This window comes from Anas acuta, chromosome 5 (assembly GCF_963932015.1).
Source record: "Anas acuta chromosome 5, bAnaAcu1.1, whole genome shotgun sequence".
NCBI lineage: Eukaryota > Metazoa > Chordata > Aves > Anseriformes > Anatidae > Anas > Anas acuta.
In genome coordinates this window covers 11,568,485-11,586,518 of record NC_088983.1, presented here as the reverse complement: position 1 = coordinate 11,586,518, position 18,034 = coordinate 11,568,485, and the positions used below count along the sequence as shown (strand labels likewise).

General features: G+C 43.7%; 1 protein-coding gene across 1 annotated transcript; it reads right to left on the bottom strand.

Annotated features, from left to right (window-relative positions):
• Window positions 1-8,856: 8,856 nt before the first annotated feature.
• HSP90AA1 (heat shock protein 90 alpha family class A member 1) lies at window positions 8,857-16,866 on the bottom strand. Its single transcript, XM_068682742.1, has 11 exons — window positions 16,709-16,866; window positions 15,145-15,303; window positions 14,681-15,047; window positions 14,088-14,221; window positions 13,329-13,637; window positions 12,483-12,648; window positions 12,019-12,209; window positions 11,748-11,895; window positions 10,379-10,647; window positions 9,726-10,059; window positions 8,857-9,603 (listed from the first exon to the last, which is right to left on the bottom strand). The coding sequence occupies exons 2-11, from the start codon at window positions 15,301-15,303 to the stop codon at window positions 9,494-9,496; spliced, it is 2,187 nt and encodes a 728-aa protein (XP_068538843.1). The 5' UTR covers window positions 16,709-16,866; the 3' UTR covers window positions 8,857-9,493.
• Between the last annotated feature and the right edge of the window lie 1,168 nt (window positions 16,867-18,034).

Here is an 18,034-nt window from a genome sequence, read left to right as displayed (position 1 = left end):
GAAGGAGGTACAGAGTGGGAAGTTCTGCAGTCACAAAAAGGTCAACCCATGGCGGATCAAAATAAATCTCAGTCAATCCTGTGTGTTGTGACAAGCTGAAGAAAACAAGGTACTGGAGAAACTGCAAGCTCATCTCACACTGTGAAAGTGTTTCTGTCTATCAGCAGTTCAGGAAATCTTTGACTTAACTTCCTATTAAAATCAAGCTGTGAATAAAGACATTACAAGCACAGTTTGAGGCTGTTTTGCTTAACAGGAATTGGCTTTATCCCTTACTTTGTTTGTACTTGCACATATGGTGCCGTACATGACTGCAAGCATGGCTGAACTACAACTGGTGCCGCAGTTTCCTCATTTCTGCAGCTCACCTTGAAAAGCCTACAGCAGCTATTATGGGTAATATGTGACTGCTGATTCTTTAGGAGAAAGAGCGAAAACAAAGCCAGCTTTTGAATTCCTGTACTCGCAGCTGTTTGCACACAACAACATCCCATTCTCTTCTTCATGAAGTCTTCTCTCTGTGATGCGTGACAGAAGGGTTTGGAAGACAGAAATGTCCTTGGTGTTTGCCCTGGTCTGTGAGTACAGACATGCCATGTTCTGAGCTAGCTGTTCTGAATAATCCCTTGGGAGCAAATCCAATAATGGATATTCTGTGGTATATGAACCATGGGAGTTTTTAAGATTCTTGGTTTTCTTCTATACATCAGAGGCAGCACGAGCTGGAGACCTGCACTGGGAGTTAAAGCAGAGGTTCTGTTCTTGGCTTTTGTGCCGTGATGCATGACCTTGGAAAAATCATTTCACAAAGGGACTGAATTAAGCTCTGGTTGAGAGCGCTGATATGTTTAAATCGATATTTAAGGCAAGAAACAGCTCAATAGGGAAGAGAGAGATTTTCTTCAATGCTTTATTTCATGAGAGCTACATTAGCCATCATGTGAGTGAAGCTGGGAAACATCATTCCTGCTGAGGCAAGTGGTCAGAAACAAGATTTGCATCTTGGGGAAGCACCTGCTGATTCCCAGGCTCTGAAACACAACCCCAGGCCAGCTGGGAATTGGGCATTTAAGAGTTACTTTGTTAAACTGCCGCAGTCTAACTTTACAAGGCAGCAACATTTTAGCAGTACTTTGCTGTCAGCATTTCTGCGCAGTTGTAGCAGAGCCATGCACTTAGCATTTCCTGGCAGCTGTTTGGTCAGAAGCCAAAGCTCCTCAGGCTGAGGACCAGCTCCCACGGCTGGCAGCTGACACATCTTCACGCTTGTCAGAAAGCCTCCTGTAAGTTCCTGGGTTGTGGGTGCATACAGTGGACGTTCCACAGCAAACACGTAAAACTTGTGTTTTATTAAGCGAGAAAGCCACGTTAATGTTTGGAGAAGGAATTACATTTTTAAAGCCAAGCCAGACTATTGCTGCTTTACTTCAAAGTCTGTTTGTGAGGAGCAGAGAGGAAATATTTTGCCTAACTTGAAATATAGCTCCTTAGCCACCCATGAGTTTCTTTGACAGGCTGATGTTGTTCTGAAGATGAAGTGCTTTATATCAATACCCCTGGAGCGTCCACATGCCCTTCAAGACCATAAGAGTAAGGATGGTATTTTGGCTGCCTCAGTTTCCTCAGCTGCTTTTTTAGGTTCAGGACTGGGGTCTTGTAATTTGGATGCTGAGAAGGCAGGGAAGGTGGTCAGAGCATGAAAGCGCAGACTCCACTTACTAAAACCAGTTACACATGACTAGTAAGGTGGTTTCGTGTGTGTGTGTTTCCTAAGCTCTCTTTACATTCCCAGACTTAGTCCAGCTGCATCAGTAATTACATCATTTGAAGGCGGGACGTGAAGCCCTGCCTGAAAGCTGACAGAAGTCACTGCACCCGCCTGGTGAGCTGCACTGCAGACACCGGACCTGATGCTCAGAGCTACCTGCAGGTGGTAATACATCAAAGTACTGGAACATTGCAATTCTTGTTTCTACACATACACCCATGGTGGGCACCACTGTGCCCAGTGTGATCTAATCCTAACAGGTGAAGGGCAGAAGTTACTCTGGAGACTTCTCACATACATGTTCTGCTCCACTTTTATTTTAAAGTAATGTTTTGCCAAACTTTTGGGGACTATTCAATAAAAGTCTTCTGCTTTCTGATGTGGAGTTCTTTCCTGCTTGAATATGTGCCTGGCTTCTCGAAATGCATACTGCTCATTTTAATTGCTACTTGCAATGGCTTTCATACCAACTGGATATCAAGGGACACATTGAAATCACTTGAGGAATACAATAAATCAGCCATTTTTTTGCGTTTTCAGCTTGTTCTGTTCACCATTACGGTTACACCACTGCTGAGACAGGCTGACTGAATGGTGGGCAGCACAAAAGCTCAATGGGGACTTCATAAACTGGGAGAGGACTAGGTTGAGTTTTTGCAATATAACAGTTTCTCTGACTGGCTAGCCAGTTTTAGTAAACCCTCCAAAATCTATTTACTTCAGGAGTACACCCAGTCCTGTCTTTAACCTGTTATCATACAGTAAGCTTGATATATACATTCAGGACAGAGCCAAGCTCCAGGTGAAATGTTTCTGTTCAGCCCAGTCAGTGCTGGTACCAGCAGCCTAAAGGTGAAAGCTTTTCAGTTCAAAGTTACAGAGCTCACTCACATTGGCAGGGGTCTGTGGATCCTACAGGTGTGACAGACTTCGAGGTGACACCACCATTCAGGCAACAGGACAGTACCCTGTTTCTACCTAGAGGTATCAAAATTCCATAGATCCCCAAATCCACCTGTTATGTCTTGGCAAAAGGGCCACAAGGATATGGAGCAGATGTCCTATCTCATTTTTAGCTTTCATGGGAATCACCGGCATTTACAGGTTTTGTTCTTGCTCTTAACTGAAAGTAGATTGGAGGAAAAGCAAGAGAACTGAGCAGAAAGAACTCTTAATTCTGACTACATTCAATAGAAGTTGCAGTCTGTACAATCTTCTGCTCTGGCTCTAATTTCAAACTGAAATGGTGCACCTGGATACTAATGTTACAGTACATGCTGACCGTGTTAAATCAGGATCTGCAAAGAACTGAACTCGCGTGACCCTCCTGCCGTTAGGGATTTGCCTTGTGCAGCAGCCTTAACATTTGGCTTTGCTTCCCAGAGTGATTTCATAACATCCTGGCCCTGGAATTGCTGAATTGCTGCTTGGTTTTACTATCAAGTACATCGCTCACTCTCCTCTCAAGCAGAACACAAGGCGCCTACTGGGCTCCACGGCAGATGGTTGCCAGGACTGGCTCCACTGCATTTGAAGCTGACATCTTTTCACTTCTCTAGTGCAGTCTGATATCTCCAGGTGGACTTTTGTTCTTTGAAAAGATAGGGAGTAACATGAGTGATCTGGCCATCTCGTATCACAGAGTGCTGGAAACAGTTCCTGTCAGCTGGGAATGCCCAGGAATGAAGATGCTGCAGATAGATACAGCAATTTATAGGAGAAAAAAATGTCCTTCACACCTCTCCCTTCCTATTGGAACTCTCCAATGCCAGCTACCTTACCCACCTACATGAACAGAATACCATGGGACCAAGAGGCTTATTTCATAATTACTTGATCCTTCAGTTTCAGATCTGCCTCGATGTATGTAAGCTCTGCCGAAAACTAGCATGTACACTTCAGAACATGACTAAAATCAAGTAAATTGTTTGAGACTAATGAAGCATAGCAAACATTTAAATGATTGCAGAAGGGACTGGATTAGCTTGGCAAACTTTCTAGCTCAACCACTTAAGAGCCACTTAAGAGCCTGAAGAAAATGAGCAGTAGTCAGCACGCTGCCTTTATAGCCTGACTCTCACATGCCTCAGGAACAACCTGGGAGAAACGGCAACAAGAATATCCCAGTCACATGTACATCACATCATCCCCTGCATTACTTTTAATTCAACCACAACAAAAAAGTGTTTTGGTACCTTGATGAACCAATACTCCTATTTCCCTGGCAAAAAAATAGGAAGTCTGAAGGAGGGAATTTGTCTTCCCAGAAGCCTTGCCTTTCCAGACCCATCAACTAGCAGTTGTAAGAACCTAAGGCAGACTTGTCCTTCTTGACCACCTAAACTTCACAAAGCTTTCCCTTGTAGTTGCCTGTATGTATAAACAATTATGATTTTGAAACCTTAATTCTACTATACAACCTCTATTGTCCATAGGAAACTAGGAAAATTTCAAAAGTTTCACGGTGCATTAATGACAGGGCAAAGTATTGGGGATGTCAGTAATACAGCCACACCTACTTTAGGTGACATGAAGTTTTCTTTCATTAAGTTTTCAGCAGTCCATTGTAAAACTGGAAACATTTGTTCTTTGCTTACACATCACCGTCCCATTCTGGTAGTGGGGGTTGCTGCAAAGCAGTTGTGATGGAGTTCTCCAGAAATCCCATAGATCTTGAAGGCTCGATATCCATGGGTGAGGGGCATTCACGCCTCTGGGACCACCTTGCCTCTGCACTAGCTCCAGATCTCTGAGACACTTCATAAAATTCTGCTAAGGCTGTTGGAAAAGCAGATTTTTCCTTAACATTTGTTTCCATTGGTGTTTTAGAATCGTTTTCTGGTGCCACGTAAACATCACTGTGGGACTCTCTAACAGACAGGACTACGTTTTCAGGTGTAAGAGCAAGCTGTTGGTCTTCTAAAGGGAAACGCTGTCTCAGAGCTACTGCCTCTGGCACGTCATGCATCAGTACAGGTTTAACTCTTCTTTGATGTTTACCGCTAGTGAAATTCACACTGCAGTTTGCGTGAAGTGATCCATCTTCTGAGTAACCACAATAAGCATCTAAAAACTAAAATAAAATGACTCCAAGTGAATGAGATGAGTTCTGTACTATCTGGGTCATTTCCTACCAAAGGAGTCACTGAGATATCAGGGTAAAGGTTTCCTGCAGACTTCCAGTGCACGGTACCGTCTGCCACTGAGGCCAGCAAAACACAGGAACAGTACATGAAAAGGCCTCATTAAAAAATGATGTTTTAAAAGCTACTACAGAAAAAATACATGGAGTATGTTTTCCAATATAAAAAGGCAACTCAACAATTATCATTTATAATCAGCCATAAACAGGTAAGTAAAAGTAACAGTGAAATATATTGGGATACTAACTCTTGTATTTTAAAGCATTAACAAAATACTTGGTTCTACTTTAATGGCCCAGTGGCTCAAAATCAGGAGAATTCCATGCACTGGGGTAAAAAAGGCAACCTTTGCCACCCACCCTCATCATCCCATCAGAACTGCACCTTGGTGTGAAAGGAAGCACGTCTCCGTCTTCTCTTCATGCTGCTGCTAAGGACACTGAATGCTTCTCTAATACACCTCCTCCTCCTTGGACCAGCCATAGTTGAGATTGAGTTTATTCATCAGGGCGTGGGTTTTTTTTGTTGTTGTTGTTGGTGGGTTTTTTTGACCTTAATTTTTAAAAATACAATGTTTATACAACTGACTAGCATAAAAACACATCTTTATCTGAAATCACTTGTCATTGTAAGGATTATTTTGTTTTAAATAAAGAACATTCAAATGTTAATCTATAACGAACTACCAGAGACAAAAGACATCTGAAATTCATGTCACTCTTGCCCTCACTGTTAAGCAAGTTCTGATCTAAGAGAAGTTTAATTTACTCACAGGCAGACCATCTGAAATGATGAATTTACAAAAGCTTCTATTATAAAATTGTTAAGATCTCCAACTACAAATTAAGAACATGAATGAACGTCTCATATTCAGCTGCAAATGAATGGAAAAGCTCAAGACACATCATTGCCTGTGAAATGTGTTTATATATATGACTATCAAATAGTGCATTCTAAGCATTTTATGAAATAAATCCAATTCCATCTCATTCATCACAGCACAAAACTGAACTTGGTCTAGTTCAATTGTTTGTTGCAGTTTCTAGTACAATGGAAGTTACATTGCTGCTCTGCCACCATCCAAGTCCAGGGCTGTACTGCACACAATGGTGGGAGCCTTTCACTAGAACAATAGGGGCACCAGCTCCCAGGGCTCAAAAATCCCTACAGATGAGTGTACCAGGCTTCCTCCAAGAGCTGAGGAATCAAGTACTAGATGACTTAAGTATCTTAATAGCCTGCTACATGTTTAATATCTTGCTACAATTCCGAGATGACTAGTAGTAACAGGAAAACATTCTGAATTTCAGCAAAACCTCCAACTGACAGCAACATTATCTCTAAACATGAGGCAAGAGAGCACAGGGTCAAACTATGAAGGTTTCATTGTAATCACTTATTCAATGTGGTTTGATTCCACTGTACTGAAGCTCCCCTAAGCAGAAATATTTTTATACTGGTATCTAAGCCTTCACTGAACTGTGTTTTGCTGCATTTCCACATAAAAAAAAAATTCTAAATTCTCGGCAATGCCGTACCATGAGACTCACTGGACAGCCAAAGAGCCCTGAAAGACATCCAAGTTGCCTTCAGGAGGTCACTCCTCTTTCCTAAATTCTACTGTTGCACTCTGCAATATCTACTATTTAAAAAGTAACAAAGTATGTGAAACAAACAAAGCCTGGAACTTGCTATGTTACAGTAGCCAAGCAAAATTTTTATCAGTGCTATTCTTACTTGCTAAAATGTATTTCAGCAAAAACCTGATAAAGAGAGGAGTCCTACATTCTACGCAAAAAAAAAAAAAAAAAAAAAAACATTTTGTTCTTGTGTCCTTTTTGCAAGATCTAAGGTCTGACCACTCCATTAATACAATGCAGGGGACAGTCTCACTGCAAGAAATGCTGGAGGTAACCCCCAAATTTCACCTGTGTTATTTTCTAACAGGTAAATTTCCAAGGGAGGTGAAAACTTGAGTCATTGCTTCACTGCCTTAATCTGTCTCCAGTCTTTTCTATGCCATCGCACCCTTTGGATCTCAATTCTGAAGACCTTGTAGAATAGATCCTAGTTATAAGACACAGAACTACTTGCATTTTAATGTAGCTAAGTCTTCAGTTGTGGTACAATACTACTAAGAATTCCTGCCAGCGAGACCTTGGAGAAATTACCTAAAGCTGACTGAATTCAACCCAGTGGTTTTAAGTATTTAAGCATCTCCAAGATGAAGCCTTCACCTTTTGATCAGTTTTTATCACCCATGGTCTGAAAATGCAAGTCAGTACTGATGGACACACATTTCTAACTCTGCAACCCCCCCCCTTAGAAGCCAGGACAGTATCTGTCCTTGTGTCACATTCATTACTATAGCAACAGCACGTTCATTACTATGGCAAGAGAATGTAGTTGTATGCATGGAACACATCTCATCCTAACCATGCTGTTTAACACTGAAACTGAATGTTAACTGGAGGTAACTAGGGAAGCCCTAGAAATAGTGACATTGTACTTAGGTAGGTCTTGTCTTGCTTTCATACTGGGGCAGGGGAGAACAAAAACACATTGCCTCATTGCCTAAGTGCATTTCATGTTCTGACATCTTACCTTTGCCTTGCTGAGTGCAATTTGCACTAACATGAAAAGTACCAAACCCTTCTGTAACCTTTTTGAGATACCTGTAATTCAAAGCAGTTTTGGACATTTTAAGCAATGATAGAGTAACACTACCATGGAAGACAATTGTCTCACATGGAGTCACACTAAATGACTTTTAGCCATTTTGTAGATTCTTAGGTTTATTTATTTCTTCTAGCTATTAATAGCTGGGAAAAGCTTTTAAACCAACTTGGGCACATGACAGGACATGTAAGGCACCTTGAACTCATTAATAGTGATGTCATTTTGGAAGGCACGTTTCTTTCATGAACTTCGGAAGCAGATGCCACTTCCTCTTCACAGTGCAAGTCCTCCATTTCAGTGACAAGCGTGGTTATCTCCCTACTGAAGTAGTTTAACACAAGTGCAGCCCAAAGAACACAGCAAGCTTCAACTGAGGCATTGAAGTCAAAGAAAACACTCGTAAAAACCACCACAGAAGCCTTCAAGCAAGTTACTTTAGGGATTGCACAACACCTGAAGGAGTTTATGATTTTCATATTCAATCCCTTAATTTTGTTTTTGAGAAAGAATTTTATTTGCAGAAACAAGCACTTCTATCCAATACACTGACACACAAAAGTCAGTTTAAAACAGATAACCCTTTACTACACAAGTCATCCTGTCACACAAATTCTGCATCAATAAACCAAACTGAAGTCTTGCTAAAAAAATAGAACAGGCAGAAGTAGTAAACTAAATCAGGACTTGCCAAAAAATGGGGGCAATATGTTCAAGTACTTGCTCCTACCCTGTTCTCTCTCCTAATTCATTAAAAGCTACCTTGGTGCTGCATTGCTGAGTTTGACCCAAATAGTATGGCTATGTGGCTATAACCTCCACTTTGAGGACTTGCAAGGTACTAACTTGTTAGTCTAACTGATTATTCTCTAAAGCATCTGTGCCTCTACTGCATGCAGTGCAGGACCACTCAAGAGCACCTTGAACTTCTTGTGCTTATTCAAACTTGATTCTCTCACTTAGTACCAGCCACCTACCACTGCTAGCACAGCACAATGAACAGAGGGCTTACATGTTTTAAAGCCTAGTTCCAGCTGTACTATTTTGCAAACGTTGCTCAGTAGAAACATTAAGTTAAACCTAACTTCAAGTCAGTACTGCCTCTACCTTCCCACTTCCAACACATTACTGCATGTTCTGCAGCGCCACTGCACAGCATTGCCAATTGTAGATTTAAGTCAGCAGCTAGGACTTGAAATCCAAAGCAGCACTCGTGCTAACAGCAGCAGTTTTGGTTCCCAGTGTTAACAGACAAGTCAATGACACGACTCATTCTTAACACTTTTATTCTTACAGTTCTAGGTTTGAACTGTACATGCAGAGTTGCATAAGTCACAATAGAGATTTACAGTGGATTCTATTCTATGGTAGAGTGCAATCCAGAATCCTTGAACAGTATAAAAAACAACTTTAAACATCAAGACCTTGTTAGGAGCAAAAGGGTTAAAGCTTCCCCAAGTATTTCAGCTCTCATAGATACCTAGTTACTAGGTACTGTATGTTACACATATTCCAAGTTGAAGAGCTGTATTAACACTAAACCAACTTTAACATCCAGATGTCATACCATCTTTGTTACTTCCCCCAATTTCTGGCAATTAAGAATAAGTCAAAAAACCCTGCCACCTGCAACCAGCTAATACAGACAAAAATAACTACTCCTTACTTGCCTGTCTAGGGTTGTACAGTGTTAAAGAAAATATTCCCTCAATGGCATTTGTATCTCACATCAGCTGAAAAAGCAATGTAACAAAAATAAAGGTATAACATCTTTGAAAATAAATATAAAGAGGGAATGCAGACAAAGTGTCAAAGATTTTTTTTTTGGCAGGTAACATTCATAATATACAAAATATAACTTATTCATATTAGCCAAGGAAACATTCATGAGTTCCTGTAAACTGTTTTAATCCACCTCCTCCATGCGTGATGTGTCATCATCTCCTTCAAGAGGTGGCATCTCCTCAGTAACCGCTGGACTAGCTTCCTCTGCAGCAGTATCATCCTCATCAATGCCTGTACAATGAAGGAAAAAGGGACCATTAGTGCCCATGGAACTCAGACTTTTACCTACTTCACACTTCAGCTGGCCTGAGGTGATTAATGCCATTTTCCAGTCTGTCCCAGAGAAAACTTACCCAGGCCAAGTTTGATCATTCTATAAATGCGGTTGGCATGTGTCTGAGGATCTTCTAAACTGAAGCCAGAGGACAGGAGTGCTGTTTCATACAGCAAAATGACAAGATCCTTTACAGACTTGTCATTCTTGTCAGCCTCTGCCTTCTGCCTCAGTGTTTCAATGATGGAATGATCAGGGTTGATCTCCAGGTGTTTCTTTGCTGCCATGTATCCCATTGTGGAGTTGTCTCTTAATGCCTGCGCTTTCATAATCCTCTCCATATTGGCAGTCCAGCCATATGTACTTGTTACAATGCAGCATGGAGAAGTTACCAAACGGTTGGACACAACAACCTAGGAAAACAAAGCCATGATTTGTAACTTAGCATTTCAATACTTCCATTGAATCAGAACCCCACTGACTTAGAACTAAGGTGCAAGTTTGAAACACTGCCATGTCATGAAGACATGTGACTCAGAAATCACAGCTGAGGAATTCACAATACGAACAGGAGAATCACCTAACTTCGCTAGAAAACATCTGCAAAGCTCTGACCTGCAGAATGATTACAGCTGTTAAAAGCCAGTTTTAGACTGTACTGTAGTCTTCTCTGCAAGACCTTTGTTTCAGATAATTGAACAACTTGTTGCATACAAACTGAATACTAATTACCTTTTCTACTTTCTTCTCAAGGATATCTTTCATTATCTTGCAAAGGTTTTCAAACTTGGCTTTTTTCTCCTCCTGCTTCTTTTTCTCTTCTTCATCTTCCGGAAGCTCCAAACCCTCTTTTGTTACAGAAACCAGGGTCTTGCCTTCAAATTCCTTCAGCTGCTGCACACAGTATTCATCAATAGGCTCAATCATGTAGATCACTTCCAGGCCATGTTTGCGAAGACGCTCCACGAAGGCGGAGTTAGCCACCTGATCTTTTGTTTCACCTGCAAGAAGCATGAACTGGTTGAGCCCCTACATTTTAACATGGCAACTTGTTTTCTGCAAGAGCCTGTGTAACGCTTTGAACAATGCTCCATGGCCATTACCAGGAAAGTATGGGAACATAAAACAAGTATACGGCAATCTACTGGAAGATCTTGGCCTGGTAAGACTCAAAAGCTTCTCCAGCCAACATCAAAGCTTGGAATAATTCCTTGGTTTGAAAGAACATCTGGAATGCCAAGCCATGTTTCCCACTCCTGCCAACTGAGAAAACTGGGAAACCCTCTATAACATTTTCCTCTTGAAAGTCTTACTTTCTGCTGCCCAAATAGTTAAAACTCCTTTGAGTTATCTATTAGAGATCAGGTACTCCTAGCCAGATTTATTAGCCTTATTTATTAGTCCAAACGCAAAGCTATCTTAGAGGCACATGAAGGACTTCTGAATCGTTTAAGGAAGCAATGACCCTGGATTTTCCATTTTAGAACTTAAGGAATGCTTCAAGAGCAGCTGTTCTATTTCAGCTCATTTAAGCTTTATAGCTCTTGAAGAGAGCAGTTACCATGGCAGCAGTAAGCTCAAATTTGGCAACACTGAGTATCCTAAAGCCACCCTGCAAGCCTCCTTAAGTACAGTAAGTTAAACTGAAGAAAGCGTTACCACTAGCTAGATCCACTGTCATCGTGAATGAGGACACAGTATGAACCACAACTGCAGCTCCATTTTAGATGGCTTTAACACTGCATGCACCATCTATTCATTTCAAAAGCTCTATAGTCCTCCAGGGATTTGATTGGAACTTACATTAACAGTTTTACCTTCCCCGGATACATGTCAACATTTCTCAATCATGACTACTAGCAAGACATGTTGACAAGGCAACTAACTGATAATCAGAGAACACTGCAACTTCAGTACAACTGAAGTTTTTTTTAAAAATCAGATTAAAAATTGTGTCAATGCATCAATTTTACATGAAGAAAACTTCATTTTTCTTCATAGAGGTCATTACCATGGTTATTTACCATGTCCTTATCCCCCAAAATAACCCTGCCTATATGTGTACACAGGCTTGTCACCCAGGCCATTGTCTCCAACTCACCAGTAATGTAGTAGACGTGTTTCTGGTTTTCCTTCATCCTAGTGCAGTAGTCCTTCAGAGAAACCATTTCATCACCAGATGCAGAGGTGTAATACCTCAGCAACTCAGACAGCTTCTTACGGTTCTGGGAGTCTTCATGTATACCAAGCTACAAAAATGTAAGACAACAGATCAACGTACTATTCACTAAGATAAATACTACGCTTCATGAGGACTTCGTAGCAAGAACCTCTTGCTTTTACAGTTGGTATTAAGCAGAAAAGACACTAACCTTGATGTTCTTGGAGAACTGCTCATAGAACTTCTTGTAGTTCTCCTTGTCTTCAGCCAACTCAGTGAAGAGTTCCAGGCACTTCTTCACCAAATTCTTCCGAATAACTTTCAGGATCTTGCTTTGCTGGAGCATTTCACGAGAAATATTCAGAGGTAAATCCTCAGAATCTACCACACCTCTCATGAAATCTGGAAAGAAATGAAAATAATTAGTTTTGCAGATGATACAGAGATTCAGTTTCTAACCACCACTTCAGTGGCTTTGAATTACAAATTGGCATCTCAGAATAATGCAGTGCTTTCTCTTCAACTGATCAGATACTTTCTGATCAGCTCATTTTAGAACTCCTGTCTTTCCCTCGCCCCCTCCCCATTTACTTTTATTTTTTCAATATTAAGAGGAACTTTGTAATTGCTAGGTAAATCCCGTTTTTAGGAAAGGTATTTCTCAAAAATACTCACTCAGGTATTCAGGGATCAGCTCCTCACAGTTGTCCATGATGAAAACTCTGCGTACATACAGCTTGATGTTGTTCTTCTTCTTCCTGTTTTCGAAGAGATCAAAAGGTGCACGTCGTGGGACGAACAGGAGAGCTCTGAATTCCAGCTGACCTTCCACAGAGAAGTGCTGCAAGAAAACAAGACATCTTATTGTAATTTGCACAGCTCTCACTCAAGCAACCCTTTAAAAATCTCTGTAAGCATAGAAGGAAGGTAAGTGCTGTTTCAAAAAAAAAAATTAGTGCAGTAAGACAGATACTGGTCAGGAAAACAAGCATTCTCCAGTACAGCACTGAAGTTCTGTTCCATTGCTACCTGGCAAGTGGAATGCTTCAGAAGACCTCTTCAACCCCCAGTTGCATAGTGAGCTTCAGTGAAGGATGTGCTTTCTTACAGCACCTCCAACCAGTGACATGCAAAAAGGCTAGCTCCAATTCACTTGCTCATACCTTTTGACTGCAACAATGTTGAGAACTACACTACAAACCCTCTGAACTTCTAAATTTGTATTTGAGACCTACTTTTAGTATTTGCAATTAGATTTGTTAACTAAGCTCTACACACAGGTAAAGCACCTGCAATTGTATCTGCAATAAGCTGACATGCAGATCTCGTGATTATGAGCACAATCTTAGAACTGGCCTGAACAGTTGTACCTCAAGAATGACCCTCACACTGTTCAAGTGTTCTGAATACTATCACCCTAAATGGTAAACTATTTACAGCAAGACAATGGAACTGAATTTATTTAGAAAATAGCTTTAGTTCAAGAAGATTGCGCCTGCAGGAAGGCAAACAAGAACCTACCTTGACAGCCAAATGGTCTTCCCAGTCATTAGTCAGACTCTTGTAGAATTCGCCATATTCCTCATTGGTAATGTCATCTGGGTTCCTGGTCCAAATGGGCTTGGTCTTGTTGAGCTCTTCCTCATCGATGTACTTCTCCTTGATCTTCTTTTTCTTCTTCTTATCTCCATCCTTCTTTTCTTCTTCCTCATCAGAGCCAACATCCTCAATCTCTGGCTTGTCTTCTGTCTTCTCCTCCTTCTCTTCTTTTTCCTCTTCCTTTTCTTCAGCCTCATCATCACTGACCTCCTTATCACGCTCCTTCTCCACCTACAAAGGGTATCATTAGTTGGGTTTAAAGACCTTGAAGCTTTATGAGCAGTTCTCAGATTTATGCTTTAAGTTTTTGTCCTCCATTCAGGTATTTTGTCCTACATCTCATTTTTATTAGTGCTGATACAGAGGTGGCATTTTGGCTCACGTCCATTGTGGTGTTTTACACCATTAAGTTAAAATGGATTCCCACTGAGAATGCATCAAGATACAGTTAATGTCTGAACTGTGTGGGAACTGTGGCACTACTAGCTTGGTAGAACTTTTTTTTTCCCTTCATCTTAGAAAATCTGTTAACAGCAACATTTGATAAAGGGCTACATCCACATAGCTATCTGCAACAAGTAGTAAAACTGATCTGTTATACAAACTTCATGTTAGTGTTTTTAAAAATATATTCATTTTGAATTGGTTATACTTAAATAAAATTTCAAGTAAGGTACATACAAAGAGCCTGATAGGATAGCCAATGAACTGGGAATGCTTCTTCACAATTTCCTTGATTCGCCGTTCTTCCAGGTATTCAGTTTGGTCTTCTTTAAGATGCAGGATAACTTTTGTTCCACGGCCCAGAGGTTCACCTAGAATGGAATTTGCAGGTGTTATTTGTGCAGGAGTAGACCAGGCTTTGACTAACTCTTTAAGTTATCTGCTGTTTAGAAGCATACTTTCTCATTTCTTTACCACTAGCAAAAAACATACTGTGTACAAAACTGGGCTTACAGATACTTCCACCTTACTGTAACCATAATCTATTTTAAAGGAACTTAAGAAAAAATTCCTTGATTGCTCTGTTCCTATAGAATTATTTCCCTGCACAAGCTTAAAGCACTTACGTGTTTATTATGATGCAATATTTACTATAGAGAATTGCCTATCATGTGCAATTACTCTAACTAAACTTAATCTGAAACATGGGTAGTGCTACCCTGATCACCTATCACTGCTCTCACTTTTTTCCCAATGCACAGAGTAGGGTAGGCATCTGAACGATTTGGTGACTCATCTTCATAAAGTGAGCAGGCACATTCAACACTCACCATTATCAAGCCTGACAGTGAAAGATCCTCCAGCTGACGACTCCCAAGCATACTGCTCATCATCATTGTGCTTGGTGATGACAGTCACTTTCTCTGCAACAAGGTAGGCGGAGTAGAAACCGACACCGAACTGGCCAATCATGGAGATATCAGCGCCTGCCTGCAGTGCTTCCATGAAAGCCTTGGTACCAGACTTAGCAATAGTACCAAGGTTGTTGACCAGGTCAGCTTTGGTCATCCCTATGCCTGTATCCACAATGGTCAGAGTACGATCATGTTTGTTTGGAATCAGGTTAATTTTCAGGTCTTTTCCAGAATCCAGCTTGCTTGGGTCAGTCAAGCTCTCATATCTGATCTTGTCCAGAGCCTGTAAAAAGAGAGGCAAGCTTTAACATTGCCCTCCTATTTCTAGAAGTTTCAGTAGTTCTACTGACACAAGCCAGTGTAAGAGCTCAAGTACTTACATCTGAGGAATTGGAGATCAGCTCCCTCAAGAAGATTTCCTTGTTGGAATAGAAAGTGTTGATGATCAAAGACATCAACTGGGCAATTTCAGCCTGGAAGGCAAAGGTCTCCACCTCCTCCTCCATTGGTTGGTCTTGAGTTTGCACAGCCTCAGGCATCTGTAAGGAGAGATCGAGTTAAATTCCATTCTGAAGAGCACTAGCTTGCTACGTATACCCCTCCCCCTTACAGGCAGTGACAATGGCATTTGGGATTCAAGTTATTAACTCTGTGGTGCCAAACACAGCACAACTGGACACAAAAAACTCCACATCTGATTCCCTAGCAGTAACAATTCCTGAATTCTGAAAGAACAAGTAAACTAGATGCAAATACTTTAACTAGACTTGCCTTATATATTAGATGTGATTTGCATTTACTAGTTCTGCACCCTTACATCCCCATGTCACAGACCAAGTATATATGTTGCAAAATACAACTGAACACATGGCCCAGAATTTGAAGGGCTAGCAAGGCTATTCTAAGGTCAGTGAATGACAATAGTTTCCATTTGGACCGTTTCCTTTTTCTCCCATCCAACTCTGCTTCTTGAACTACTACCTTCACGTGCATACCCAATCCTCAGAACTTATTTAATGCTAACTAAAATGGCAACCCAGCCCGACTGAACTTGTTCCTCTTGTCATACGGAGAGGTATATTATCCGAACTTGCACAGCCGCCTGCTGCCTGAAAGATCATGAATCTGTACTGAGGAAAGCCAGATCAATTTCAAAATGAACAGAAAACCTCTTAAGAACGCTTTTAATCGCTGCTGAATGAAGAGAACCTAACTGCAAAGGGCGCAATCCTCAGCTACGACTAGCTAAGCGATGAATTACCAGACGGCTCGCCCAACCGGCTCTTTCCCGCGGCTCGGGGCAGTGCCAGCCTGCGGCGCCCCCTGCAGGCTCCCGATGGAAGCGGGAAAGGTTCTAGAAACTGCCAGAGCCTTCCCCTACCGCCCCCCCTCTCCCTCCACCCACTCCCCGTCAGCGGCGGCCCCGCGCAGCCTCCCCGATGCCGGCCGAGTCCTTCCCAGCGGCCGCCCCGCGCTGCCCTCCCGGCGGGAGCCTCCATCTTAGATCCGCCTCGTGCCCCGCCGGCCGGGCTCTCCCTGAACTCACCGAGCTGCCCCAACACCCCCAAAAACCCCCTCACCCACCTCTGCTCGTTCCCCTCTCCCCGCCAGAACAACCCCTGCAGGCTGCTCCTCCCCCATCCACCGCGATCCCCTCACGACGCCCCCCATACCATCCACCATTTTCCCCTTCCTCCTCAGGAAGCCACGAGGCAAAAACCAAGAATCTCTAATAATTAATTAACCACCTCGCACAGCCGCCACCTCCCCTCCCAGCCACGCGGACACCGCCTGGCGCTCAGCGAAGCGGCGGCATCGCCCTGCACCACGCGGCCCCCCCCTCCTCCCCACACACCGCCCCGCTCCCCTCAGGCAGCCCCGCGCTGAGGCGCGGCCGTTGGGGCTGCGCCGCCGCCGCCTCACGGCACAGCCTCGGCCGCTCACCTTGGCAGCTGGGGGGGTGGTGGTTAGGATTAAAGGGCTCTGCTGATCTCCTCAGTGAAGCGGCGAACCCGACGCGCTCTGCCCGCACCGCTGCGCCTCCACTTAGTGCGCGCCCCCGGCCGCCCGCCCGCCTTTTATACAGCCGGCGCCGCCTCCTTCCAGAACCATCGGGAACCTTCACTGGCGGCCGCGGGGGAGGGGGCGCCGGCGAGGGGAGGGGGGAGGAGGAGTGGGCGGGGCCTCCCGCCCGCCGAGGGGCGGGGCCGAGCCGGCGCCAGCCAATCGCGAGCGGCCGCGCACGGAGCGCCGAGGGCGGGCGGGCGTTGGCCGTTGGCTCCGTTCAGATGGGAGGGGGGGAGGCGGGGAGAGGGGCGCATGCGCAGTGGGAGCGCGGGGAGGGCGTTGGGAGCGCGCGCGCGGCGCGGGAAGGAGGGGCTGAGGGGAGGGGGGGGAGGGAGGCACCCACACCCCCCCCCCCCCAGCCGCCGAAGCTCCTAGAAGGAGCGTGAGGGAAGGGGGCTGGGGGCTGTGGGGAGGCGGGGTGGCTGCTCGCAGGGCTCAACGTGGGGCTGTGGGACCTGCCCCGCGGGCTCTGTGGTGCTGTGGGGATGAGGAGAGGCGAGGGAGCGCAGCCAAGAGGCGCGGGCGCGCATAGCGATGCGGTTACCTCAGGGCTGAGGCGCTCATAGCGGCTGCGGGGCGGGTGCTGGGGGAGGCTGGTTTGTGAGAGCCCAGAGCCTGAAATCCTCTGGGGTTCGCAGGCGACACGGCCTTGGTTGCCTAATCTGCCAGAGATCTGCTCTGGTGTTCAAAGGGCACGGCCGCAGACACCTTTATCCGAGCATTTGTGCAGCTTGCATAAAGGCTTTGATAAGTACAGGCCTGGTTACAGCGCGCAGCTCTGTGATTAACGCGTTCAGCGTTATAGTTAGGCTATTTTTACATCCCGAACGACCTGATTGGGAGCAAGGAGCTAATGCAGGTCTTCTGTCTCAGGAGAGCCATCTGCATCACCCATGTGCTGGAGCAGGCTGCTGAAACTTTCTTCCTGGAGCTGATCCACTTTGGGGGATATAAATACTATGTGAATCTACGTGCTAAAACTGCACAGTGATGAAAACATCAGCCTAGAGAATCCCTGCTCTAAGGAACGGTTTTATTTTTATTAAATGAACAGAAAGGATGCACTTTCTGTAGCAAAAATTCATCCCAGGCCCGACTTTTTGGCATTTTCTGTTGTCTCTTAAATGTACCCCAGAGAGCAATCTAGTTCAGCATCTGACTGACTTGAGAACGCTATTTTTAGATGCCTAGCATGCCCTTATC

What these genes read in the sequence shown, in the direction of transcription:
- HSP90AA1 (XM_068682742.1), bottom strand. Translation starts at nt 15,303, where the DNA reads ATGCCTGAGGCTGTGCAAACTCAAGACCAACCAATGGAGGAGGAGGTG. An exon ending in AAGACCATTTGGCTGTCAAG is followed by an intron (nt 12,649 to 13,328) that starts GTAGGTTCTTGT and finishes GTTTTCTTGCAG; the next exon opens with CACTTCTCTGTGGAAGGTCA. An exon ending in GCTGATCCCTGAATACCTGA is followed by an intron (nt 12,210 to 12,482) that starts GTGAGTATTTTT and finishes ATTTCTTTCCAG; the next exon opens with ATTTCATGAGAGGTGTGGTA.